The following is a 26,756-nucleotide window of genomic DNA, read 5'->3' on the forward strand; positions in this document are numbered from 1 at the left end:
ACCGTCTTTGGATATGCTTCCAGTTGAGAATTTGTGTATAAGCAGGCAATAGTTTTGAATTCATCTTTCCGCAAATATGTCATTGCTTAATAATGATCGCAATCCATAAAACGTTTTTATTTTATATTCATATTACAACAAAAACAAACAAGTGTCACTGCAAAAAGATTGTTTTGGGGGACAAGAGGTTTACAAAAGATATAGAAAAAGTGAAAAAAAGTGAATATCAAAGCAATTTATTGTAGAAAAGAAAAAAAGGACCAAGGCACTGACAACTTAAAAGAAATAAGAAAGTTTCCTTATTTGTTAACACATTAACAAGGTGTATAAAAAGAGCATTTGATTGAAGGATTATGGTATGGTCTGCTTTTAAATAGCCCACCATAGAATACAGTACTTGGAACACTATGCTGAGAGAGAGGTAAACATCTGTGAGAGAAGGACAGTGCTGTGTGTGTGTCTGCAGTAGAATTGCACACACACACACGTACTTGGAACATCTGTTGATCCTATGATCACACGTAAAATAATCAGACACACCCCCCAAAATGCATACTCCAGCAAAGAGTTACCATGAAGAGAGGGAGGGAGAATGATCAGCTAGGAAAAAGGAGACTCAATGGAAGAAAAGTGCAACAGAAATAAAGCATAGGAGATTCTCATGGCTGACCTGAGGGGGGGAAAATGTCATAAGACTTAAGCAACAAAATGTCATGCAGCGACTTGTTTGCAAGAAATAAAAAAATAAATTAATTAAAAGATGTGCCCTGGCTGAGTCTCTACACATCTCTTTCCATCCTCTCCTGTGTGTGCGGTCAAGAGCTGCTCACATTTTTCAGCGGTGTAGGGAACGGAGGCAAGAAGAACCTTGAATCTGACTCAATCCTTTGCCATGGATGGATGGATGGAGGGTGGGAAAGAGGAGTGGTCCAAAAGTTGCTTCTTTTCCATTCCTAACTATTTTTCCTCACCTTTTCCTTCCCCCGAAACACTTCCCATTTACTCCCACATCATGTCTACCTCTACTACTCTACTACCCAGTTTCCCTCCCAGTCTTATGCCCCCCCCTCTTTGTCCTTTCTTCTCTCAGGCTCTCCTCCCCCTCACATCTTGCGGATGACCAGCACAGTTGTAAGAACTCCAGCGAGGAACACCCCCACGGTCTGCCAGGTGGGAGTGCCAAAGTAGGAACGGATTCCCTCCTAAGAATTAGGAAGAGACACCGTTGTCTTCAACCATCATCACCACAATTTCAAAAAGACATCTGTAAAAAAACATGCCAATGTGGGGAAAGCACATCTACTGATTCCTTACCCAGCCACCCTGATCCCTAATCCAGTTGATCACATGATCTCGCAGATAGTCTGTAGCCCAGCTGATAATGGTTCTGATGATGTCGGGGACCTTGGTCAACAGAGCCTGAGGAGAGAAAGGTGATGCCGTCTTATTGCACAATGAAGAAACCAACTCATCCCAAAACGTGTAAATTGCAGTTCCACTCCAAGCGCTGCGGTTTACAAAAGTGACTATTCCGACTGAGATGAGCCCTGTTTCCTTTGTCTAACGGAGGACAAGAGAGCGAGAGAATGATTGAGAGAGAAAGGAGCTAAATAAAATACTACCACTGACCACCCTCACCTTGATGACCAGCCGACAGGCAAAGTAGAAGAGTGCCACCACCCTGCCCCAGTTGAACTTTCCATCAGAGAAGATCTCACGGGCCACTCTCATAAAAACCTCATGGCTGGGCTGGAGTGCAGTATCATTTAACATACTGAAGGGGAAAACAAGAGATGCTCTGACTATTGCACAAACTCCAGAGGTCAATTCAAAGTGAATATCTATTCAAGCAAAGAGCTGGAGTCCCTTTAAGTCCTTGGTTTAAGATACCTTTGGAGTTGTGTATTGCCATCCAGGTCATCTCCAATCTGCTGCAGGCACAGGGCCAGTTTCTTGTGGTTGGGGTCACACAGCTCACTCCCTCCCAACTGGGTCCGTGACACTGACAACTGAGTACTGCTGTCAGCATGGCGACGAACCCGCTCGTAGATGAAACTGCGAAGAGAGGGTCCCGGGTAAGCAACTAGCTAGTATATTTAGATCCCTGTCTGATTAATCAGGCTGTAACAAACAATTAATTGGTATATACAGCCTGAAACATTGGAGTGCAAACTCTTATAAAACATTCAGCCAGAATGTTGACTAAAATTACATTTGAACTTACTCTACTGGCTGTCTGTGCAGTTTGTCCTTTGAGACAAAATATCCACAGGAAAGTGTTGTTTACCAGACATTTTAGAGAGCTGGTAGGTCAGATGAATGTGAGAAATGTTTGGTCTTTGGTTCGCTAACGCTTGGCTATTGTTTACATACTGTGCAAGTGTTTACGTCGCATCTGTCAGTAGAATGAAAATACACATCAGAACCATATACCTACCGGATCTCTAAAAAGTCTGGTAAACAATACTTCCCTGTGGAAATTGTGTCTCAAATTTCGAGCGTCTGAAGGACAAACTGCACGGACAACCGGTAATGCAAGTATCAATGTAATTTTATTCAACATTCTGGCTTGTAAGGAACATTTACACGATTTGGCACTCCTATGTTTCAGGCTATATCTACCAATTCAATTGTGTATTACAGCCTGATTAAGTCAGACAAATGTGAATAAAAATCAAATTCAGGAGTAAACAAGGTATACTCACTCTGTCAGTAATGTTCTTCCCAGTTCTAGTACCTGATCAGTTCCATTACCTGAGAACACAAAGCAGCACTGGAGTTAGTACTACCAGGACATAAACCAAGGGCAGGTAGAGGCAATTTAAGACAATGCCTATGTGTGGGTAGTCTGGCAAATACTGAATTCTTGAAGTCCTCCTGACTGAGTCACGTGGGTAGCATCAGCCAGGCTAATGTATGAGTGTCTGTCAAATCGAAACTGGGCAGTCATAAATATATGATGTAATGTTCTAAACATGTTTGAAATGTGACACACAAAGATATTCTTGAACAAGTAGCTACTGAAGTATGCATGTCTCATGACCAGTTCAGTGTGACAATGTGAAACGAAGTTAAAACACCAGCTGGCTCATTTTCAGAAGTCGACTTGTCAGCTGACATTAGTAACAGCTGGGCTGGTCCAAGATGTACTACAGTTAGGCTAGTCGTCTATGATGTTTCTGGAATGACAACAATTAAGTATGAAGTACAAAGACTCAGACTGCCACACCTGGCCCTCCCACCCCAACAGGAGGGTAGCTCCCACTCAGCCCAGTCCAAGCACATCTGTGTCCTAGCACCCCAATGGTGGAACCAGCTTCCCCCTGCCCATCTTCTGGAAACCTCAAACCCTACCCCTTTAAAGAGTATCTTAAATAATCCCACAGCCCCCCCCCCCCCCCCTACTTTAGAGGGGAAATGTACTTTACTATGATATGTGGTTGTCCCACATGGCTATCTTAAGATAAGTGCACTAACTGTAAGTCACTCTGGATGAGAGTGTCTGCTAAATTACTAAAAATGCAAATTAAACACAGCTAGCTAGCGCTCACAAACTAGTCTGACTAATCAGTCTGTAATACACAATTAATTGGTATATACAGCCTGAAACAAATGCCTGCAAAATCATGTAAATGTTCCTTTCCAGAATGTTGAATAAACTTTAATTTAAACTTACTATACCGATTGTCTGTGTGGTTTGTCCTTCATCTGCTTGAGATTTGAGACAAAATATCCCCAGGAAAGTGTTGTTTAACAAACTTTTTAGAGAGCTGGTAGGTACAGTTGAAGTCGGATGTTTACATACACCTTAGCCAAATACATTTAAACTCAGTTTTTCCACAATTCCTGACATTTAATCAGAGTAAAAATTCAATGTCTTAGGTCAGTTAGGATCACCACTATATTTTAAGAATGTGAAATGTCCGAATAATAGCACATTGAATTATTTATTTCATCACATCCCCAGTGAGTCAGAAGTTTACATAAAATCAATTAGTATTTGGTAACATTGCCTTTAAATTGTTTAACTTGGGTCAAACGTTCCGGGTAGCCTTCCACAAGCTTCCCACAATAAGTTGGGGGAATTTTGGCCCATTCCTCTCGACAGAGCTGGTGTAACTGAGTCAGGTTTGTAGGCCTCCTTGCTCGCACACGCTTTTTCAGTTCTGCCCACAAATTTTCTATGGGATTGAGGTCAGGGCTTTGTGATGGCCACTCCAATACCTTGACTTTGTTGTCCTTAAGCCATTTTGCCACAACTTTGGAAGTATGCTTGGGGTCATTGTCCATTTGGAAGACCCATTTGCGACCAAGCTTTAACTTCCTGACTGATGGCTTGAGATGTTGCTTCAACATATCCACATAATTTTCCTGCCTCATGATGCCATCTATTTTGTGAAGTGCACCAGTCCCTCCTGCAGCAAAGCACCCCCACAACAAGATGCTGCCACCCCCGTGCTTCACGGTTGGGATGGTGTTCTTCGGCTTGCAAACCTCCCCCTTTTCCCTCCAAACATAACAATGGTCAAACAGTTCTATTTTTGTTTCATCAGACCAGAGGACATTTGTCCAAAATTACAATCTTCGTCCTCATGTGCAGTTGCAAACCATAGTCTGGCTTTTTTATGGCGGTTTTGGAGCAGTGGCTTTTCCTTGCTGAGCGGACTTTCAGGTTATGTCGATATAGGACTTGTTTTACTGTGGATATAGATACTTTTGTACCTGTTTCCTCCAGCATCTTCACAAGGTCCTTTGCTGTTGTTCTGGGATTGATTTGCACTTTTCACACCAAAGTACATTCATCTCTAGGAGACAGAACGCGTCTCCTTCCTGAGCGGTATGACGGCTGCGTGGTCCAATGGTGTTTATACTTGTGTACTATTGTTTGTACATATGAAAGTGGTACCTTCAGGCATTTGGAAATTGCTCCCAAAGCTGAACCAGACTTGTGGAGGTCGACATTTTTTTCTTCTTAAGTCTTGGCTGATTTCTTTTGATTTTCCCATAATGTCAAACGAAGAGGCACTGAGTTTGAAAGTAGGCCTTAAAATACATCCACGGGTACACCTCCAATTGACTCAAATTATGTCAATTAGCCTATCAGAAGCTTCTAAAGCCATTACATCATTTTCTGGAATTTCCCAAGCTGTTTAAAGGCGCAGTCAACTTAGTGTATGTAAACTTCTGACCCACTAGAATTGTGATACAGTGAATTATTAGTGAAATAATCTGTCTGTAAAAAAGTAGAGGAAAAATTACTTGTGTCATGCACAAAGTAGATGTCCTAACCAACTTGCCAAAACAATAGTTTGTTAACAAGAAATTTGTGGAGTGGTTGAAAAACGAGTTTTAATGACTCCAACATAAGTGTATGTAAACTTCCGACTTCATCTGTATTTGGTTCAGTACCACGGTAAAGGTTGTTTTATATCGGATATTCGCTTAACTCGTCAATAGCCATTGAACCAAGCATGCCATGACAACTAAAATATGTTCTAAATCGGGTTTAGGATGGATAATAATCCAGAGCTTTTCTTGTGTAAATTTCAAAGTTTCTGTTCAGATTACAATCTTTTAAAAAATCTAAGATTTACACACAAAAAAGGTGTCGATTGTTCTCCATCCTCCCCTGATTCAGAATATAACGTTATGTCATGGCATGCTTGGTTCAATAGCTATTGACGAGTGAAAACCGAATATCCAAAACAAATGTTTGGGCTGTATATGTATATACCAATTAACTGTTTATCACATATAGGCTTACAAGCTAGCTTGATGAGAAAAGGAAACAAGTTACCTGTAACACTTTTCCCCCAGTTGAACAGCTAACAAGAATGTAGCTTTCCTAGGTAGCTAACTTACCTAGTCATGTGTACGGGCATGTTTCAGAGATGGGATGGCTGGGTGTTATGTTAGCTAGTTGACTGGCTAGCTCGACGCGGCTGGGTCCAACCGACAACAAAACTCAATTATTTAGCAAGTAAGCTAAATCGTGACAAAAACTTTTCGTTCCAGCTCACGATAATTACGATATCAGTACAACGGTTCCGTATCGATTGTGTTTATCATAGTCATGTCACTTACCTGAATCGCCTCCTTCCGTCGGCGCTGCCATCTTGTACTAAGATTATTTTGAGTCTGCTTCCGCCTGCAGTCATGTGACATATGTTTACAGTACCAGAGGAGTGGCTTCGTTTTGCTCGTTCACGAATGCCAGCTTGCAAGAGCACTACGTAGAAGGCCAATAATATTTATGAGTAGTCAACTTACAAAATACTTAAACTACAGCAAGTTTAATCAGCAATGAATACAAATATTTTGACACAAATGGAATCCAACGTTCCGCTTCTGCCTTGCCCTTTCTTAAACGTCATATCCTGTCCTGTCTGACTTCTGTCCGTCGCGCGCATGCTTAATTCTCTTTACGACTCGGCTGGCAAAGAAGGCGGACGCACAAGTACGTTAAGAAAAACAGCGTGGCGAAATGAATGTGCTTTGTTGATAGTAAAAAAACATCATGGCGTACAATAAATAGCGTCAGTTAAACGGAAAGCATGCGATTGAAGGATCTCAAAGTAGACTGGGCCCTTAATTGTTTAATGGTTCCAGGCCCTGTCCTGTGTGGAGCGTGTTGTCGGAGATCCAGCTAGGACGTTTGCTAACTAGGTCTTTACAGCATTGGGCGTATGCTTCATCTGTAGTTGATAATCGAAGTATACTGATTTATGGAAGTTGATAGCTAAAACATGTCATTGCTAGATAAATGTATGCGCGAGAAGCTCGGTCCCCTTGGAGCGGAAATCTCGTTACCGGGATCAAATGTGACAACTTCCGGTGAAATCGGCCGAATACAAAATCGTAATATTAGGCATTCATGAAAATACAAACTTAACTTCTTGTTAATACAGCCTTGTTGTCAGATGTCAAAAAGGCTTTACGGAAAAAGCATACCATGCGATTATCTTAGGACAGCGCCCTGCTTACGAAAGCATTAAACATTTTCCGACCAAGCAGAGGCGTCAGAAATGGCAATAAAATAAATCACTTACATTTGAAGATCTTCCTCTTTTTGCAATCCCATGGGTCCCAGCTACGTAACAAATGGTCGTTTTGTTCGATATAGTCCTTTATATCCCAATAAAGTCAGTTTAGTTGGTACGCTTGATTCAGTAATAGACCTGTTTCCCTCGTTAAAAATACATACAAATGAATCCCAAAGTTTACCAATAAACTTCGTCCAAACAACTCACAGCGTTTCTAATCAATCCTCAGGTACCCTAATATGTAAATATACAATCAAATTTAAGACAGAATAGTATGTTAATTACCGATAAATAACGAAGTGCACTCGCTCACCGACGCCCGCCACAACACTACAGCCAAAATGGGAGCCACTTAGAAAAACTACAAATTCTAGATCATTTTCCAAAAAACAAGCCTGAAACTCTTTCTAAAGACTGTTGACATCTACTGGTAGCCCTAGGAACTGCAATCTGCGAGGTATTCGTTTGATATTCCCATAGGCAGCCATTATAATGAGTGGTGAGCTCAAAAAATATATATTCCTGGATGGATTCTCCTTGGGGTTTTGCCTGCTATATCAGTTATGTTATAATCAGACATTTTAACAGGTTTGGAAACGTCAGTGTTTTCTATCCAATACTACCAATTATATGCATATCCTAGCTTCTGGGCCTGAGTAACAGGCAGTTTACTTTGGGCACGTCAGTCATCCGAAATACTAAATACCGCCACCGGCCAACAAGTTAACGTACTGAAAAAGCCTGTAGCCGTTAGGTTAGTTTTTACGCTAACTTGGCTGGCTGGCTAAACTCAGCTGTCTACTTTCTCAACTTGTGTATTCCAAATGTCATGGACTTTATACGGCTATTGTTTTTAGCTACCTAGTTATTTTGCTCTGCTTTTGATTATAGCTAGCTCTGACTTTTCTGAACTTTCATTATGGTCAGCTTTATAGATTGTAAATCTTGCTAGTACATCCTATCCGATCTACTGCTTCTCTGTAGTCAGGTCTATTTCAAAATGCACATTGATTTACCTGCAAATTATTTTTTTCTCACGGTGTGAGCCTATGAGGCTCTGACGACACTGCTTAATGGCAACACTGATGCAGTTATAGGAGGGCTTTGGAATCCATACTGAACAAAAGTATAGATGTAACCTGATGGTTTCATGAGTGAAAATAAAGGATCCCAGAAATGTTCCATATGCACAAAAATCTTATTTCTATAAAATGTTCACAAACTTGTTGCCAAGATAATCCATCCACCCGTGGCATATCAAGAAGCTGATTAAACAGCATGATCATTACATAGGTGCACCTTGTGCTGTGCACAATTAAAGGCCACACTAAAATATGAAGTTGTCACACAATGCCACAGATGTCTCAAATTGAGGGAGCTTGCAATTGGCATGCTGATTGCAGGAATGTCCACCAGAGCTTTTGCAAGGAAATGGAATGTTCATTTCTCTACCATAAGCTGCCTCCAACGTCGTTGTAGAGAATTTGGCAATACGTCTAACCAGCCTCAACTGCAGACCACGTGTAACCGTCGTCTGAGACCAGCCAGATTTGCAGAGGACCTAACATGTATTTTGTTTCAACAGGCTATTTATGGCATTTACATTGACAAGAAATGCCCCTTAACTGGAAATCTCTCCATCTGTGGTCGTATCCTCTCCGGTTAGTCTTTACATTTCCTTGATGTTTATTGTTTTTGATTTGGATGTAAAACAGTCAGCTTTGTTTTCTCACTGAACTGCAAGTGATGTTTTTCTCACGATGGTCTTCCAAGCCTTCTGGTTATGACGACAATGCCTTATGGCATTACTGATGCAACGACCGAAACCCCCTGCTCACCCTATTCAACGGTCTACTCCTATCCCTAGATCAGTGCTTAGATGTATTCTAAGATTGACCACACATTGACCTGATTCTGCCTTTTCAGGCGTGGTGACCAAGATGAAGATGCAGAGGACCATCGTCATCAGACGTGACTACCTGCATTACATCCGCAAATAGAACCGCTTTGAGAAGAGGCACAAGAACATGTCGGTTCATCTCTCACCTGCCTTCAGGTAAGAGGATCTCTGTCATACTGTTGAGCCTTTTCTACCTCGTATGTGTTTTTTCCCGCCAGGCTGTATCCAATAATTGGCTGATCGTGCCTTTCCTACTGCAAGGATGGCTGTAACTCACTGTTGCACTACAGTTGAAGTTCCATTAAATCAGATTTGATGTTGGCTGCAAATTATGTTTTTATCACGATGGTCTTCCAAGCCCATGTGGCTCTGATGACACTGCCTAATGGCAACACTGATGCAGTTGTCATACCAAGAAAAGGACAGCTTAATAATGATCGCAATCAATAAATCATTTTTATTTTATGTTCATATTAAAACCAACAAGTGTCACTGCAAAAATATTGTTTTGTGGGACAAGTGTTAAACGATAGAAAGTGAAGAAATGCGAACAATATCAAAGCAATTTATTGTAGAAAAGAAAAGAACCAAGGCACTGACAACTTAACAAATAAGGTAACTTTCTTATTTATTTTAACACATTAACAAGGTGTATAAAAAGAGCATTTAATTGAAGGACTATGGTATGGTCTGCTTTTAAATAGCCCACCATAGAATACAGTACTTTGAACACTATGCTGAGGTAAACATCTGAGGACAGTGTGTCTGCAGTAGAATTGCACAAACACGTACCTGCAACATCTGATCCTATGGTCACATATGCACATATAAATGATCAGACACCCCAAAATGCATACTCTAGCAAAGAGATACCATGAAGAGATGGATCAGATAGGAAAAAGGAGAGACTCAATGGAAGAAAAGTGCAACAGAAATAAAGCACAGCAGATTTTCATGGCTGACCTGAGGGGGGGGGAAATAATTTGTCATCAGTTCATAAGACTTGAGCAACAAAATGTCATGCAGTGACTTGTTTGCAAGAAATAAAAAATTAATTAAAAGATGTGCCCTGGCCGAGCCTCTCTACACATCTCGTTCCATCCTTCTCTCCTGTATGTACGGTCAAGAGCCGCTCACATTTTCAGCGGTGTGTGGAACAGAGGTAAGAAGAACCTTGAATCTGACTCAATCCTTTGCGATGGAGGGCAGGAAAGAGGAGTGGTTGATCGGGTCCAAACGTTGCCGTTTTTCCAACCAACTCTATTTTTCCTCGCCTTTTCCTTCTCCAGAAACATCTTCCATTCACCACCACATGTCTGCCTCTACCACCCGGACTTATGTCCCACCCCTCAATGTCCTTCTCTCAGGCTCTCCTCCCCCTCACATCTTGCGGATGACCAGCACAGTTGTAAGAACTCCAGCGAGGAACACCCCCACAGTCTGCCAAGTGGGAGTGCCAAAGTAGGAACGGATTCCCTCCTAAGAATTAGGAAGAGACACCGTTGTCTTCAACCATCATCACCACAATTTCAAAAAGACATCTGTAAAAAAAACATGCCAATGTGGGGAAAGCACATCTACTGATTCCTTACCCAGCCACCCTGATCCCTAATCCAGTTGATCACATGATCTCGCAGATAGTCTGTAGCCCAGCTGATAATGGTTCTGATGATGTCGGGGACCTTGGTCAACAGAGCCTGAGGAGAGAAAGGTGATGCCGTCTTATTGCACAATGAAGAAACCAACTCATCCCAAAACGTGTAAATTGCAGTTCCACTCCAAGCGCTGCGGTTTACAAAAGTGACTCTATTCCGACTGAGATGAGCCCTGTTTCCTTTGTCTAACGGAGGACAAGAGAGCGAGAGAATGATTGAGAGAGAAAGGAGCTAAATAAAATACTACCACTGACCACCCTCACCTTGATGACCAGCCGACAGGCAAAGTAGTAGAGTGCCACCACCCTGCCCCAGTTGAACGTCCCATCAGAGAAGATCTCACGGGCCACTCTCATAAAAACCTCCTGGCTGGGCTGGAGTGCAGTATCATTTAACATACTGAAGGGGAAAACAAGAGATGCTCTGACTATTGCACAAACTCCAGAGGTCAATTTAAAGTGAATATCTATTCAAGCAAAGAGCTGGAGTCCCTTTCTAAGTCCTTGGTTTAAGATACCTTTGGAGTTGTATATTGCCATCCAGCTCAACTCCAATCTGCTCCAGGCACAGGGCCAGTTTCATGCATTCGGGTATGCATTCGGGTTCACACAGCATACTCCCAAACAACTGGGTCCGTGACACTGACAACTGAGTCCCGCTGTCAGCATGGCGACGAACCCGCTCGTAGATGAAACTGCAAAAAGAGGGTCCCGGGTAAATAACTAGCTAGTATATCGTGGACTACAGGAAAAGGAGGGTCGAACATGCTCCCATTAGCCTCGGCGGGCTGGAGTGGAGCGGGTTGACAGTTAAGTTCCTTGGTGTCCACATCACCAACAAACTATATGGTTCAAACACACCAAGACAGTCGTGAAGAGGGCATGATAACACCTTTTCCCCTTCAGGAGACTGAAAAGTTATACAGCTGCACCATCAAGAGCATCCTGACTTGTTGCATCTCCGCCTGGTATGGCAACTGTTCGGCATCTGACCGTAAGGCGCTACAGAGGTTAGGGCGTGCGGTCCAGTACATCACTGGGGCCAAGCTTCCTGCCATCCAGCTTCCTGCCATGCAAAAGACTCTAGCCACCCTAGTCAGACTGTTCTCTCTGCTACCGCAAGGCAAGCAGTACTAAAGCGCCAAGTCTAGGACCAAAAGGCTCCTTAACAGCTTGTACCCCCAAGACAAAAGACTGCTGAACAATTCATCAAATGGCCACTTGGACTATTGACAACCCCCCCCCCCCAGCCTCGTTATAATTTTGTGTTACTTTTTACTTGGCAAATATTTTGTTATACCAGACATTTTAGAGAGCCGGTAGGTATATGGTTCTGATGTGCATTTTCATCCTATTGACAGATGCGACGTAAACACAATATCCAAGCGTCAGCTAACCAAAGAACAAATATTGCTCGCATTCAGCTGGCAGGGGCAAACCTACCAGCTCTCTAAAAAGTGTGGTAAACAACATTTACCTGTGAATATTTTGTGTCTAAAGGACAAACCACACAGACAACCAGTGGAGTAAGTTCAAATGTAATTTTAGTCCACATTCTGGCTGAACGTTTTATAAAATGTTGCACTCCAATGTTTCAGGCTGTATATACCAATTAATTGGAGAAAGATAACATGCGCAGAATACAACATGTGTAGACCTTACTGTGACATGCTTACAAGCCCTTAAACAATAATGCAGTTCCAGAAAGAGAACTTCTTATGGATCGGTGTCCCGTCTACAGGACAGTCGTTTTACTTTTTTTTCCCGGTACATGACTTATGGGCAGAAAGCTTATTCCTGTTAATGTAACTGCATTGTCCTATTGTCAGTAGCTATTACAGTGAAAATACCATGCTATTGTTTGAGGGCATAACAAAACACTTATCACGGCGACAGGTTTAATAGATTCATATCTGAAGGTAAGTAACGTACTTACATGATGTAATCTTGCTCTGATTTGTCATCCTGAGGGTCCTAGAGATCAAATGTAGTTTTGTTTGATAAAATCATTTTTCATATCCTAAAACGGTCCATATAGTATGCACAATCGATTTTATTTCTACTCGTTCAACTTGCAAAGAAAGATATCTGAAAATCGACCGCAATTGTGGTAAAGACTGACTTCAAAGAGACAACATTGAAGTTCTCTGTTCCCCCCCAGCCTGACTGCTGCTCTCTCTGGCTCCACAACAAACCACCACCCGTCCCTCTAGAGGTGTCAATACCTAGCCAGCCTACAATTAGAGGATGGTAAGTGCTTTACAGCAGAAAGAGACTTGGGACCAGCAGCACAACCTTGTGTAGAAGGGGTTCTAAATACTTAGTGTGTACAATTTATTTATTAACTAGGTGTGTTTGGTGTGTTGGCTGCTAACTTGGCCCTTAAATATTTCACTGTGTTTGGAGACATTGGATCAGCATTCTTGTCACATCTCCTGTCAGTACATTTTATGTAGGGAAGCTAATGATCCATCATGCATGACATTACTGGGAGTGTGTAAACTTGTATATTTTATTAGTATAGCATTTTTGTATGTTTACTGTAGTTAAGATTTTAAATTTGCCACTTGGGCAAATCTTGAGGGACACCTGGATGACTTCATACTAAATGTCATGTTGCTTGCTCATTCTTGAAGTGATCAGTCTGGAACTTTGCACATACACTGTTGCCCTCTTGTGGACACAATCTAAATGACCTCCAGCTTCCTAGCTGAATGTGTGCTTTTTCTTTTTCATTTCAAAGATAATGCAACAACTAAAAATATAAAAGTTTTTTTCTTATCCTATAGCAGATCTATTATGTTCTCCTACATTAATTTCACATTTCCAAACTTCAACGTGTTTCCTTTCAAATGGTATTGAGAATATGCATATCCTTGCTACAGGCAGTTAGATTTGGGTATGTCATTTTAGGCGGACATTGAAGATGGCGTGCTCTTAAGGACAAACCACACAGACAACCGGTAAAGTAAAAATTTGATTTTAAGGAACATTAACAATTTGAACTCCAATGCTTCAGGCTATATGTACCAAATAAATTGTGTATTACAGCCTGATTATTGGAACGAATTGCAAAAATCTCTGAAGTTGGAGACTTATCTCCCTCTAATCCAGGCACTTGTCATCTCCCGTCTGGATTACTGCAACTCGCTGTTGGCTGGGCTCCCTGCCTGTGCCATTAAACCCCTACAACTCATCCAGAACGCCGCAGCCCGTCTGGTGTTCAACTTTCCCAAGTTCTCTCACGTCACCCCGCTCCTCCGCTCTCTCCACTGGCTTCCAGTTGAAGCTCGCATCCGCTACAAGACCATGGTGCTTGCCTACGGAGCTGTGAGGGGAACGGCACCTCCGTACCTTCAGGCTCTGATCAGGCCCTACACCCAAACAAGGGCACTGCGTTCATCCACCTCTGGCCTGCTCGCCTCCCTACCTCTGAGGAAGTACAGTTCCCGCTCAGCCCAGTCAAAACTGTTCGCTGCTCTGGCACCCCAATGGTGGAACAAACTCCCTCACGACACCAGGTCAGCGGAGTCAATCACCACCTTCCGGAGACACCTGAAACCCCACCTCTTTAAGGAATACCTAGGATAGGATAAAGTAATCCTTCTAACCCCCCCCCCCTTAAAAGAGTTAGATGCACTATTGTAAAGTGGTTGTTCCACTGGATATCATAAGGTGAATGCACCAATTTGTAAGTCGCTCTGGATAAGAGCGTCTGCTAAATGACTTAAATGTAAATGTAAATGTAAACAACTTTAAACATCTGCTATCTGAGCAGCTAACCGATCGCTGCAGCTGTACATAGTCCATCGGTATATAGCCCACCTAATTTACCTACCTCATCCCCATACTGTTTTTATTTATTTACTTTTCTGCTCTTTTGCACACCAGTATCTCTACTTGCACATGATCATCTGATGATTTATCACCCCAGTGTTAATCTGCAAAATTGTAATTATTCGCTCCTATGGCCTATTTATTGCCTACCTCCTCATGCCTTTTGCACACATTGTATATAGATTCTCTTTTTTTTCTTACTATGTTATTGACTTGTTTATTGTTTACTCCATGTGTAACTGTGTTGTTGTCTGTTCACACTGCTATGCTTTATCTTGGCCAGGTCGCAGTTGCAAATGAGAACTTGTTCTCAACTAGCCTACCTGGTTAAATAAAGGTGAAATAAAAAATAAATAAATAAGTCAGACAAATGTGAATAAAGATCAAATTCAGGAGTAAACAAGGTATACTCACTCTGTCAGTAATGTTCTTCCCAGTTCTAGTACCTGATCAGTTCCATTACCTGAGAACACAAAGCAGCACTGGAGTTAGTACTACCAGGACATAAACCAAGGGCAGGTAGGTAGAGGCAATTTAAGACAATGCCTATGTGTGGTTAGTCTGGCAAATACTGAATTCTTGAAGTCCTCCTGACTGAGTCACGTGGGTAGCATTAGCCTGGTATGGGTGTCTGTCATTTCGAAACTGGGCAGTCATAAATATATGATGTAATGTTCTAAACATGTTTGAAATGTGACACAAAGATATTCTTGAACAAGTAGCTACTGAAGTATGCATGTCTCATGACCAGTTCAGTGTGACAATGTGAAACGAAGTTAAAACACCAGCTGGCTCATTTTCAGAAGTGGACTTGTCAGCTGACATTAGTAACAGCTGGGCTGGTCCAAGATGACTAGCCTAACTGTAGTACGTCTATGATGTTTCTGGAATGACAACACTTAAGTATGAAGTACAAGACTCGGACTGCCACATCTGGCCCTCCCACCCCTACAGGAGGGGAGCTCCCACTCAGCCGTCCAAGCACTTCTGTGTCCTAGCACCCCAATGGTGGAACCAGCTTCTCCGTGAAAACAGCAGAGTCCCTGCCCATCTTCTGAAAACATCAAACCCCACCCCCAAATGACTAAATGTAACAAACACAGCTAGCTAGCACTCACATACTAGTCTGATGAATCAGTCTAATACACCATTAAAGTCCAGAACAGATTATGGAAGGCGTACAGTGCTACATGGAACTCTTTTCCACATCAAGTAACTGACGCAAGCAGTAAAATTCCATTTAAACACCTTATGGAACAGCAGGGACTGTGAAGCAACACAGGCACAGACATGATAACATGAGCACTGAGGAAAATGGCGCTGGAGGGGAGGGCTGCCGTTTTATCGGCTCTTAATCAACCATGCTATATTGTTTTTAACTTGTCTTGTACATAATGTTGCTGCTACTGTCTCTTATGACGGAAAAGAGCTTCTGGGCATCAGAACTGGGATTACTCACCTCAAACTGCACGAGTAGTTCTTTTTCAATGAGTCGGACGCGAGGGGTATACTGCAGACACCCGACCAGGCCCCGATCCCCGTGATTCGCTGGAGAAGGAAACTGAGATTTTGAGGCAAAAGATCAGGGTGCCTTGCGAGAATCAGGCGACGAGTGGCTAATCTGCCCTTGCCTTCCATCCTGCTGGCTAACGTTCAATCGCTGGAAAATAAATGGGACGAACTGAAAGCACGTATATCCTACCAACAGGACATTAAAAACTGTCATATCCTATGTTTCACCGAGTCGTGGCTGAACGACAACATTAAGAACATACAACTGGCGGGTTATAAACTATCGGCAGGACAGAACAGCAGCTTCTGGTAAGACACTGTGCGGGGGCCTATGCATATTTGTAAATAATAGCTGGTGCACGATATATAAGGAAGTCTCAAGGTTTTGCTCGCCTGAGGTAGAGTATCTCATGATAAGCTGTTGACCACCCTATCTACCTAGAGAGTTATCTGTATTTTTCGTAGCTGTCTACATACCACCACAGACTGAGGCTGGCACTAAAACCACACTCAATGAGCTGTATTGCGCCATAAGCAAACAGGGAAACGCTCATCCAGAGGCGGCGCTCCTAGTGGCCGGGGACTTTAATGCAGGGAAACTTAAATCAGTTTTACCTAATTTCTAGTTCTGCTATTCTGGATTCTGTCTCTCGCAGTTGAAGTGTACCTATGATTAAAAAAAAATACAGACCTCTACATGCTTTGTAAGTAGGAAAACCTGCAAAATCGGCAGTGTATCAAATACTTGTCTCCCCACTGGATTAAAAAAAAATCGGTGTCCAAAAATACCGTTATCTGATTGTTATGAAAACTTGAAATCGGCCCTAATTAATCGGTCGAACTCTAGTAACAACACATCCGCCACGCTGATCCTCAACACGGGGGCCCCTCAGGGGTGCGTGCTCAAATCCCTCCTGTACTCCCTGTTCACTCATGACTGCACGGCCAGGCACGACTCCAACACCATCATTAAGTTTGCTGATGACACAACAGTGGTAGGCCTGATCACCGACAACGATGACACAGCATATAGGGAGGTCACCTCTCCCTATACGGCCTGGTACATCACCAGGCCCAAGCTTCCTGCCACCCAGGACCTCTATACCAGGCGGTGTCAGGGGAAGGCCCTAAAAATTGCCTAAGACTCCAGCCACCCTAGTCATAGACTGATCTCTCTGCTTCCGCACGGCAAGCGGTACCAGAGCGCCACGTCTAGGTCCAAGAGGCTAAGTGCTTGTAAGTAAGCATTTCACTGTAAGGTCTACACCTGTTGTATTCGGCGCATGTGACAAATACAATTTGATTTGACAATACACACATGTACACATGGATTTTGGACTGTAGATATGTGGTAGTGGTGGAGTAGGGGCCGGAGGGCACACAGTGTGTTGCGAAATCTGTTAATGTATTATGTTTTTACAGGCTGACTGGCTCTCGTTGTGAGATAAGTGCACTCAGGATATCCGGAAGGCCAAAGTTAATTACTTTAAGGAGCAGTTCTCTCTCAGTGGGTCTAACCCTAAGAAGTTCTGGAAAACTGTTAAAGACCTGGAGAATTAACCCTCCTCCTCAAAGCTGCCCATGGCCCTTAAAGTTGATGATGTGGTTGTTACTGACAAGAAACACATGGCTGAGCTCTTTAATCACCACTTCATTAAGTCAGGATTCCTATTTGACTCAGCCATGCCTCCTTGCCCATCCAACATTTCCTCATCTCCCACCCCTTCTAATGCGACTATCCCCGATGCTTCTCCCTCTTTTTCCCCTGCCCCGCTACAAAGTTTCTCCCTGCAGGCAGTCACTGAGTCCGAGGTGCTAGAGGAGCTCCTGAAACTTGACCCCCCCAAAAAACAACTAGGTCAGATGGTTTAGACCCTTTCTTCTTTAAGGCTGCTGCCCCTATCAACGCCAAGCCTATCTCCGACCTTTTTAACCCGTCTCCTTTCTGGGGAGGTTCCCATTGCTTGGAAGGCAGCCACGTTTCGTCCTTTATTTAAAGGTGGAGATCAAGCTGATCCTAAATGTTATAGGCCTATTTCTATTTTGCCTTGTTTATCAAAAGTGTTGTAAAAACTTGTCAATAATCAACTGACTGGCTTTCTTGATGTCTATAGTATTCTCTCTGGTATGCAATCTGGTTTCCGCTCAGGTTATGGATGTGTCACTGCAACCTTAAAGGTCCTCAATGATGTCACCATTGCCCTTGATTCTAAGCAATGTTGTGCTGCTATTTTTATTGACTTCGCCAAAGCTTTTGATACGGTAGACCATTCCATTCTTGTAGGCCGGCTATGGAGTATTGGTATCTCTGAGGGGTCTTTGGCCTGGTTTGCTAACTTCCTCAGAGTGCAGTGTATAAAGTCAGAACATCTGTCTCCGCCACTGCCTGTCACCAAGAGAGTACCCCAAGGCTCGATCCTAGGCCCCTGCACTCTTCTTACTTTACAGCAACAACATAGCTCAGGCAGTAGGAAGCTCTCATCCATTTATATGCAGATGATAGTCTTATACTCAGCTGGCCCCTCCCTGGATTTTGTTAAATGCTATACAACAAAGCTTTCTCTACCCTTAACCTTTGTTTTGGAGGTGTTCAGAACAAGGTTATGTGGTTTGGTAAGAAGAATGCCCCTCTCCCCACAGGTGTGATTACTACCTCTGAGGGTTTAGAGCTTGAGGTAGTCACCTCAAACAAGTACTTGGGAGTAAGGCTAGACAGTACACTGTCCTTCTCTCAGTACATATCAAAGCTGCATGCTAAAGTTAAATCTAGACTTGGTTTCCTCTATCGTAATCGCTCCTCTTTCACCCCAGCTGCCAAACTAACCCTGATTCAGATGACCATCTTACCCATGCTAGATTATGGAGACATCATTTATAAATCAGCAGGTAAGGGTGCTCTCGAGCGGCTAGTTGTTCTTTACCATTCGACCATCAGATTTGCCACCAATGCTCCTTATAGGACACATCACTGCACTCTATACTCCTCTAAACTGGTCATCTCTGTATACCTGTCGCAAGACCCACTGGTTGATGCTTATTTATAAAAACCCTCTTAGGCCTCACTCCCCCCTATCTGAGATATCTACTGCAGCCGTCATCCTCCACATACAACACCCGTTCTGCCAGTCACTTTCTGTTAAATGTCCCCAAAGCACACACTTCCCTGGGTCGCTCATATTTTCAGTTCGCTGCTGCTAGAGACTGGAACGAGCTGCAAAAAACACTCAAACTCGACATTTTTATCACAGACTCAATCATGGACACTCTTACTGACAGTTGTGGCTCCTTTGCATGATGTATTGTTGTCTCTACCTTCTTGTCCTTTGTGCTGTTGTCTGTGCCCAATAATGTTTGTACCATGTTTTGTGCTGCTCGCATGTTGTGTTGCTACCATGTTGTTGTCATGTTGTGTTCCTACCATGCTGTGTTGTCATGTGTTGCTGCCTTGCTATGTTGTTGTCTAAGGTCTCTCTTTATGTAGTGTTGTCTCTTGTTGTAATGTGTGCTTTGTCCTATATTTATTTTGAATCCCAGCCCCCGTCCCCGCAGGAGGTCTTTTGCCTTTTGGTAGGACGTCATTGTAAATAAGAATTTGTTCATAACAGACTTACCTAGTCAAATAAAAATAAATAGATGTTAAAATTGTATTGACTGCCTTAATTTTGCTGGACCCCAGGAGAGTAGCTGTTGCCTTAGCAGCAGCTAATGGCGATCCATAATAAACACAAAATTGGTAAATACAGCCTGAAACTAATGCCTTCAAAATCGTGTAAATGTTCCTTGACAGAATGTTGAATAAAATTACATTTAAATGTACTGTACCGATTGTCTGGTTTGTCCTTCACCTGCTTGAGATGTGAGACAAAATATCCCCAGGAAAGTATTGTTTAACCAACTTTTTAGAGAGCCGGTAGGTATATGGTTCAGTACCAAGGTAAAGGTTGTTTTATATAGGATATTCACTTCTCTCGTCAATAGCTATTGAACCAAGCATGCCATGAAAATTGTATATTCTAAACCAGGGAAGGATGGAGAACAATCCAGAGCTTTTTTGTGTCAATAAATAAATAAATCTGATTTCAAGCTTCAAAAAAATCGTACGATTTACACACAAAAAGGTGTTGATTGTTCTCAATCCTTCCCTAATTCAGAATATGTCATGGCATGCTTGGTTCAAATGTGAAAATGAAGCCACTCCTCTGTTACCATTTTATATTTGGGCTCCTGAGTGGCGCAGCGGTCAAAGGCACTGCATCTCAGTGCAAGCGGCGTGACTACAGTCCCTGGTTCGAATCCCCTGATTCAGAATATTCATTGTCATGGCATGCTTGGTTCAATAGCTATTGACGAGTGAAAACCGAATATCCAACATAAAACAAATGATTGGGCTGTCGCAAGTCGCAGTTGTAAATGACAACTTGTTCTCAACTAGCCTACCTGGTTAAATAAAGGTGAATTAAAAAATATATACCAATTGTTTATTACAGACTATCACATACAGGCTTTCAAGCTAGTTTGGTGAGAAAAGGAAACAAGTTAACTACCGTAAACTCACCCCATTCCGTACAAATGTGCGCAACATTCAAACGAGGCTACAAAGAAAACTAATGGGACTGTAGCGACTGTGTTGACTTGAAAATCGGAGGTGTGAACTAGGTTTCTATTCAAGCGTTGATCGACATGGTAATGGATCTATAGTATTGGAGAAAAGTTGAAAAAAACAGACCCCCCTTTACATCGGGACGTGTCATGTCGTAACGTACAGCACACGTAAAGCAACTATTTATGTCTTACATTCTCTCTCCACCAGGTGTAGCACTTCTCTTATCGTTTAAAAACAAGAAATGGACAGTGACGGGGGTACCTAGTCATTTTTTGCGTCATCATTGCATGCGATCATCATTCTCAAAGCCGCTGTTTACTTCTAAGATCACTTTAGCACCGCTCTAAAAACCCGATTCAAATTCGACACAAACCTTCAAATAGGTATGTAATGACACATTATATAAACTCTTTATAGTGTTTTATTTACATTTTAGAGGCGATAAGGTGATAAGTTGGACAGATCGAGTGGAAAAAAAGCAATTTTCCCACACAACATCTCTCCTTCTCACTATCACGCATTAGTTTCACTTCCCCACCCGCCATTTAAAAAAATACCCGACAGGGCTCATTGTCTGCTTGAATTATGCAGAAACGGGCAGCGTTTAGGTCGTGTAATTGATAATGTTGGAAAGGAGAGAAATTGTGCTTTACAATGGTATTGACATTACAGTTGATCTGGAAGTATTACGTTTTTGGGGCGCTAAAATAAGGGCAATTGTACGGACCAAGGCGATGTACGAGTTTACGTTAACACTTTTCCCCGGGTTGAACAGCTAGATAACAATAATGTAGCTTTCCTAGATCGTTTACCAAGTTATGTGTAAGGTCATGTTTCAGAGATGGGATGGCTGGGTGTTATGTTAGCTGGCTAGCTCGACACGCCTGGGTCCAACCGGCAACAAACAAAAGTTAGCTAAATCGCGACAAATACTTTTCGTTCCTGCTCACGATAATTACGATATCAGTACCACGGATCCGTATCGATTGTGTTTATCACTTACCTGAATCGCCTCCCGACAGCGCTGCCATTTTAAGATTACTTTGAGTTTGCTTCCGCCTGCAGTCATGTGACATATGTTTACTGTATTAGAGGAGTGGCTTCGTTTTGCTCGTTTACGAATGCCAGCTTGCTAGAGCACTACATAGAGGGCCGATAACATTTATGAGTAGTCAACTTACAAAAGACTAAGACTATAGCAAGTTTAATTAACAATGAATACAAATATTTTGACACAAATGGAATCCAACGTTCCGCTTCTGCCTTGCCCTTTCTTAAACGTCATATCCTGTCCTCTCTGACTTCTGTCCGTCGCGCGCATGCTTAATTCTCTTTACGACTCGGCTGGCAAAGATGGCGGACGCACAAGTACGTTCAGCAAAATAGCGTGGCGAAATGAATGTGCTTTTTAGATAGAAAAACAAACATAATGGCATTGCAGCCTACAATAAATAGCGTTTGTTAAGCGAAAAGCATGCGATTGAAGTATATCGAAGTAGACTGGGCCCTTAACGGTGTTATCTACTTCGACTATCACGTTCCAGGCCCTGTGCCGTGTGGTGCGCTTTGTCGGAGATCCAGTAGGAAGTTTGCTAACTAGGCCTTTACAGCATTGGGCGTATGCTTCATCTGTAGTTGATAATCGAAATTTACTGACTCATGGCAGAGTTGATCACTAAAACATGTCATTGCTAGATAAATGTATGCGTGAGAAGCTTAGCGTACTGGAAAAACTATAGCCGTTAGATTAGTTTATACGCGAATTTGGCTAGCTAGCCTGATCACCCGTTAGTTGGCTAAACTCAGCGGTCTACTTTCTCAAATTTAATATTCCAAATGTTATGGACTTTTTATGGGTTTTGTTTAGCTAGCTACCTAGTTATTCAGAACTTTCATTATGGTCGGCTTCATAGATTGTAAATCTTGCTAGTGCATCCTGTCTGATCTACTGCTTGTCTAGTAGGGTATATTTCAAAATGCACATCGATTTACCTGCATATGATGTTTTTCTCACGATGGTCTTCCTAGCCTATGAGGCTCTGACGACACTGCCTAATGGCAACACTGATGCAGTGTAACTTGAAGATGGGTCTTTTCAGATCCGTGATGGAGCGACGGGTTAGGCTCTGCATAGATCAGTTTTTGACCTGGTGTTATGTATTTTTCCCCACAGACGGAGAGGGCTTATCAGAAGCAGCCAACCATCTTCCAGAACAAGAAGCGTGTTCTGGTTGGTGAAGGTGGCAAGGAGGCCAAGGAGAAGCTCCCACGCTACCACAAGAGTGTTGGTCTAGGCTTCAAAACTCCAAGAGAGGTATCTTACCCAACAACCTAAACTATCCTAAAACTACAGTTGTGCTCCTTATGGGCAGTATGATTCATCTTTGAATACAGCCTTGTATCTCGTGGTCAATTAGCTTGTATGGTTAACTGCTCTTTGCAAGCTGCAAATGATGTTTTTCTCACGATGGTCTTCCAAGCCTGAGGCTCTGACGACACTGCCTAATGGCAACACTGATGCAGTTATAGGAGGGATTTTGGCGTCCATACTGAACAAAAATATAGATGTAACCTGTTGGTCCCATGTTTCACGAGTGGAAATAAAAGGTCCCAGAAATGTTCCATATGCACAAAAAGCTTATTTCCATAAAATGTTGTTCACAAACTTGTTTACATTCCTGTTAGTGAGGATTTATCATTTGCCAAGATAATCCATCCACCTGTGGCATCAAAGCTGATTAAACAGCATTATTACACAGGTGCACCTTGTGCGGTGCACAATTAAAGGCCACACTAAAATATGAAGTTTTGTCAAACAATGCCACAGATGTCTCAAATTGAAGGAGCTTGCAATTGGCATGCTGACTGCTAGAATGTCCACCAGAGCTTTTGCAAGAAATTGGAATGTTCATTTGTCTATCATAAGCTGCCTCCAACGTCGTTGTAGAGAATTTGGCAGTACGTCTAATTGGCCTCAACTGCAGACCACGTGTAACCATTGTCTGAGACCAGCCACCCTGATAGCTGAAACGGGTATTTCTGTCCAAAGCCCTTTTGTGGGGGAAACTTTCTGGGTCTGGCTCCCCAGTAGGTGGGTCTATGCCCACCCATGGCTGTGCCCCTGCCCATTCATGTGAAATCCAAAGATTAGGGCCTAATACATTTTTTTCAATTGACTTATTTCCTTATGAACTCAACCGCAGTAAAATCATTAATTGTTGAATGTTATTATTATTTTTGTATTTTTTTTTACCTGGGTTTGAGAGTTATGGAAGGATTTGCAGAGAACCTAACATATTTTGTTTCTACAGGCTATTGATGGCACTTACATTGACAAGAAATGCCCCTTCACTGGAAATGTCTCCATCCGTGGTCGTATCCTCTCCGGTTAGTCTTTACATTTCCTTGCTGTTTATTGTTTTTGGTTTGGATGTAAAACAGTCAGCTTTGTTTTCTCACTGAACTGCAAATGATGTTTTTCTCACGATGGTCTTCCAAGCCTTCTGGTTATGACGACAATGCCTTATGGCATTACTGATGCAACGACCCAAACCCCCTGCTCACCCTATTCAACGGTCTACTCCTATCCCTAGATCAGTGCTTAGATGTATTCTAAGATTGACCACACATTGACCTGATTCTGCCTTTTCAGGCGTGGTGACCAAGATGAAGATGCAGAGGACCATCGTCATCAGACGTGACTACCTGCATTACATCCGCAAATACAACCGCTTTGAGAAGAGGCACAAGAACATGTCGGTTCATCTCTCACCTGCCTTCAGGTAAGAGGATCTCTGTCATACTGTTGAGCCTTTCCAACCTCTCTTCCTTGCATGTGTCTTTTCTGACCAGGCTGTATCCAATAATTGGCTGATTGTGCCTTTCCTACTGCAAGGATGGCTGTAACTCACTGTTCCACTACAGTTAAAGTTCCATTAAATCAGATTTAATGTTGGCTGCAAATGATGTTTTTCTCACGATGGTCTTCCAAGCCCATGTGGCTCTGACGACACTGCCTAATGGCAACACTGATGCAGTTTGGCCTACCTATCACATGAGATGGCACATTGGTTGATGTTGTCATACCTCCAAAAGCAGTGCCTTGGTCACTTCAGGATTATGCTCCATTAATTCTCTCCTTTTCTCTGCAGAGACGTCTCCGTCGGAGACATTGTTACCGTCGGAGAGTGCCGACCCCTCAGCAAGACGGTGAGGTTCAACGTCCTCAAGGTCACAAAGGCCGCTGGAGCCAAGAAGCAGTTCCAGAAGTTCTAATCTAGGATGTGCAGGAGATGAGACCAATTGACAGGAAGGCTTTCTTTCTAGGCTGACCTGCTCTGTTGTATCTGAAATAAACAATGTTCTGTATCTTGGTCTTCTGGCCTGTCTTTAGTTAAATAATTACGTTTGTACAATTCAATGGGGAACCTTTGCCAATTAACTGAAATGAGTGCTTTGTTTTGTGTAACGGCTGAGGCTGACTTATTGTGCGTTCTGCTGGACAGTTCTTTCCGTTGTCCATTCGTCAACTGATTCCCATTCAAAAAAAACATTGGCTCATCCATAATTTCCCAACTTTCGTGTTCCTGTAGTGTTGTGAACGTGAAATTGGTGTCTCCAACCACAGGGCCATTTGCCCGTCTCTTTTAAAGCCTGAGTTTTTCTTGAAGTAATGAAACTTCAGCACAGTGAGCTAGCTGCTCCACAAATGTGTAGGTTCTTACATAAATGTAAAATTAAACGATCAAATTTAATGTCACATGCGCTGGATACAACGGGTGTAGACCTTACAGTGAAATGCTTGCTTACCAGCTGTTAACCAACAATGCAGATTTAAGAAAAAAGTGAATTATTTACTAAATGGACTGAAGTAAACAAACAAAATTGAAAGGAAATAGAAAATCACAGTAACGAAGCTATACAGGGGCTACCCGGCACAGAGTCAATGTGCGGTGGCACTGGTTAGTTGAGGTAATTCGGGTAATATGTACTTGTAGGTAAAGTGTAACACTAGTAGCAGCAGTGTAAAAATTGGAGGGTTGCAATACAAATTGTCCAGGTAGCCATTTGGTTAACTGTTCAGGAGTCTTATGGGTTGGGGGTAGAAGCTGTTAAAAAGCCTTTCGGACCTAGTCTTGGTGATCCGGTACCGCTTGCAGCGCGGTAGTAGAGAAGTCTGACTAGGGCGGCTGGAGTTTTAGCCAATTTTTAGGGCTTTACTCTGACACCACCTGGTATAGAGGTCCTGGATGGCAGGAGGCTTGGCCCCGGTGATGTACTGGCCCGTACGCACTACCCTCTGTAGTGCCTTGCGGTCGGAGGCCAAGCAGTTGCCATACCAGGCGGTGATGCAACCAGTCAGGATCCTCTCGATGGTGCAGCTGTGGAACCTTTTGAGGATCTGAGGACCCGTGCCAAATCTTTTCATTCCTTTAAAGATCCATTCAATTGTGGACTGTCAAGACAATCAGTGTGATGGAGTGTCTTTTTAATTTCGGTATATTTGTTAGTGTTGCAAATTGTTTTGCAGTGGAAACATTTATGCCCAACAATCGTTTTGCAGCAAACTAGTTTCTATTGGACTAATTCGGGTAGGTCCCCCCAGTTTTTTAGAGTAAAAACGTTTTCTGTTTGGAGTTAACGGTCTCTGTTGCAGATCAAGTTATACTTAGGCATACTTTAGTTTTATTGTAATGGGATCTGCAATGATCTGATAATCTAGGCTGGTTGTATTCACATCTGTTAGTAGGTGCAGAGTACTGCTGGTTCTGTTTTACCTGATAAATTGTGTCCATCTGGTGTCCCAGGTCTAAATCACAGAGACTGAATTGGAAGTGAAACACCCCACTCGCTGTTATTTTATTTTAGTTAAATTTAAGTAGACCTGAACCATTCAGGTCTATTTTAAGTAGACCTGAACCAGCTGCTATTGCGTTGGTGTCTATGGGGGAGACACCCAGTTAAGTAGACTGGAACGTAGAATTTTTTTCAATGATAAATGTCCTGAGTGAACTATCTTCATTTATCCACCATCTTCGTAAATCAGTCCTTGATTTGATGGGAAGCATGAACATCAGCAGTGGAACTGGCTTCAAAGTCCAGATTTGAATTAGCCTGTATTAGCCTTAACAACCAGCACTTGAAGTTGGATGGAATTGGAAGAAAAAAAATACATTATACACAATGTCTCTATATTTACTATTTTCT

General features: G+C 42.5%; 3 protein-coding genes, 1 long non-coding RNA gene and 6 other non-coding genes across 11 annotated transcripts; 8 read left to right on the forward strand and 2 right to left on the reverse strand.

Annotated features, from left to right (window-relative positions):
- Positions 1-96: 96 nt before the first annotated feature.
- LOC139565323 (apoptosis regulator BAX-like) lies at positions 97-6,207 on the reverse strand. Its single transcript, XM_071385549.1, has 6 exons — positions 6,085-6,207; positions 2,706-2,754; positions 1,891-2,055; positions 1,639-1,774; positions 1,315-1,419; positions 97-1,202 (listed from the first exon to the last, which is right to left on the reverse strand). The coding sequence occupies exons 1-6, from the start codon at positions 6,113-6,115 to the stop codon at positions 1,104-1,106; spliced, it is 585 nt and encodes a 194-aa protein (XP_071241650.1). The 5' UTR covers positions 6,116-6,207; the 3' UTR covers positions 97-1,103.
- A 200-nt stretch (positions 6,208-6,407) lies between these two features.
- On the forward strand, positions 6,408-17,383 carry LOC139565325 (uncharacterized). 2 transcript variants are annotated; one of them, XR_011672890.1, is made up of 6 exons: positions 6,408-6,457; positions 8,629-8,704; positions 8,970-9,099; positions 12,759-12,847; positions 13,511-13,560; positions 17,369-17,383. It is a non-coding gene; the product is annotated as an uncharacterized lncRNA (long non-coding RNA). The 2 variants fall into 2 exon arrangements; XR_011672889.1 differs by lacking the exon at positions 17,369-17,383 and having other exon boundaries at positions 13,511-13,573.
- LOC139565558 (small nucleolar RNA SNORD35) lies at positions 8,782-8,864 on the forward strand. Its single transcript, XR_011672924.1, has one exon. It is a non-coding gene; the product is annotated as a small nucleolar RNA SNORD35 (small nucleolar RNA).
- On the forward strand, positions 9,267-9,350 carry LOC139565562 (small nucleolar RNA SNORD35). The gene has a single exon (XR_011672929.1). It is a non-coding gene; the product is annotated as a small nucleolar RNA SNORD35 (small nucleolar RNA).
- LOC139565322 (apoptosis regulator BAX-like) lies at positions 9,381-21,685 on the reverse strand. The gene is made up of 6 exons (XM_071385548.1): positions 21,553-21,685; positions 14,849-14,897; positions 11,116-11,292; positions 10,862-10,997; positions 10,536-10,640; positions 9,381-10,422 (listed from the first exon to the last, which is right to left on the reverse strand). Exons 1-6 carry the CDS (start codon positions 21,623-21,625, stop codon positions 10,324-10,326), a joined length of 639 nt encoding a protein of 212 aa, XP_071241649.1. The 5' UTR covers positions 21,626-21,685; the 3' UTR covers positions 9,381-10,323.
- Positions 21,686-21,811: 126 nt separating this feature from the next.
- On the forward strand, positions 21,812-24,917 carry LOC139565324 (small ribosomal subunit protein uS17). Its single transcript, XM_071385550.1, has 5 exons — positions 21,812-21,917; positions 22,723-22,863; positions 23,861-23,936; positions 24,202-24,331; positions 24,701-24,917. Exons 1-5 carry the CDS (start codon positions 21,903-21,905, stop codon positions 24,822-24,824), a joined length of 486 nt encoding a protein of 161 aa, XP_071241651.1. The 5' UTR covers positions 21,812-21,902; the 3' UTR covers positions 24,825-24,917.
- Positions 22,543-22,626, forward strand: LOC139565559 (small nucleolar RNA SNORD35). The gene has a single exon (XR_011672925.1). It is a non-coding gene; the product is annotated as a small nucleolar RNA SNORD35 (small nucleolar RNA).
- On the forward strand, positions 22,995-23,076 carry LOC139565561 (small nucleolar RNA SNORD35). The gene has a single exon (XR_011672927.1). It is a non-coding gene; the product is annotated as a small nucleolar RNA SNORD35 (small nucleolar RNA).
- Positions 24,014-24,096, forward strand: LOC139565557 (small nucleolar RNA SNORD35). The gene has a single exon (XR_011672923.1). It is a non-coding gene; the product is annotated as a small nucleolar RNA SNORD35 (small nucleolar RNA).
- Positions 24,507-24,590, forward strand: LOC139565560 (small nucleolar RNA SNORD35). The gene has a single exon (XR_011672926.1). It is a non-coding gene; the product is annotated as a small nucleolar RNA SNORD35 (small nucleolar RNA).
- Positions 24,918-26,756: the final 1,839 nt, after the last annotated feature.

Source organism: Salvelinus alpinus, chromosome 36, assembly GCF_045679555.1.
Source record: "Salvelinus alpinus chromosome 36, SLU_Salpinus.1, whole genome shotgun sequence".
In the NCBI taxonomy this organism is placed as follows: Eukaryota; Metazoa; Chordata; class Actinopteri; order Salmoniformes; family Salmonidae; genus Salvelinus; species Salvelinus alpinus.

What these genes read in the sequence shown, in the direction of transcription:
- LOC139565323 (XM_071385549.1), bottom strand. Translation starts at nt 6,115, where the DNA reads ATGGCAGCGCCGACGGAAGGAGGCGATTCAG. An exon ending in GACGGAAGGAGGCGATTCAG is followed by an intron (nt 2,755 to 6,084) that starts GTAAGTGACATG and finishes TTGTGTTCTCAG; the next exon opens with GTAATGGAACTGATCAGGTA. An exon ending in GGCAATACACAACTCCAAAG is followed by an intron (nt 1,775 to 1,890) that starts GTATCTTAAACC and finishes TTTCCCCTTCAG; the next exon opens with TATGTTAAATGATACTGCAC.
- LOC139565322 (XM_071385548.1), bottom strand. Translation starts at nt 21,625, where the DNA reads ATGTCACATGACTGCAGGCGGAAGCAAACTCAAAGTAATCTTAAAATG. An exon ending in CCTGTCGGCTGGTCATCAAG is followed by an intron (nt 10,641 to 10,861) that starts GTGAGGGTGGTC and finishes TTCTCTCCTCAG; the next exon opens with GCTCTGTTGACCAAGGTCCC. An exon ending in TTAGGGATCAGGGTGGCTGG is followed by an intron (nt 10,423 to 10,535) that starts GTAAGGAATCAG and finishes CCTAATTCTTAG; the next exon opens with GAGGGAATCCGTTCCTACTT.
- LOC139565324 (XM_071385550.1), top strand. An exon ending in CCGTGGTCGTATCCTCTCCG is followed by an intron (nt 23,937 to 24,201) that starts GTTAGTCTTTAC and finishes CTGCCTTTTCAG; the next exon opens with GCGTGGTGACCAAGATGAAG. An exon ending in CATCTCTCACCTGCCTTCAG is followed by an intron (nt 24,332 to 24,700) that starts GTAAGAGGATCT and finishes TTTTCTCTGCAG; the next exon opens with AGACGTCTCCGTCGGAGACA.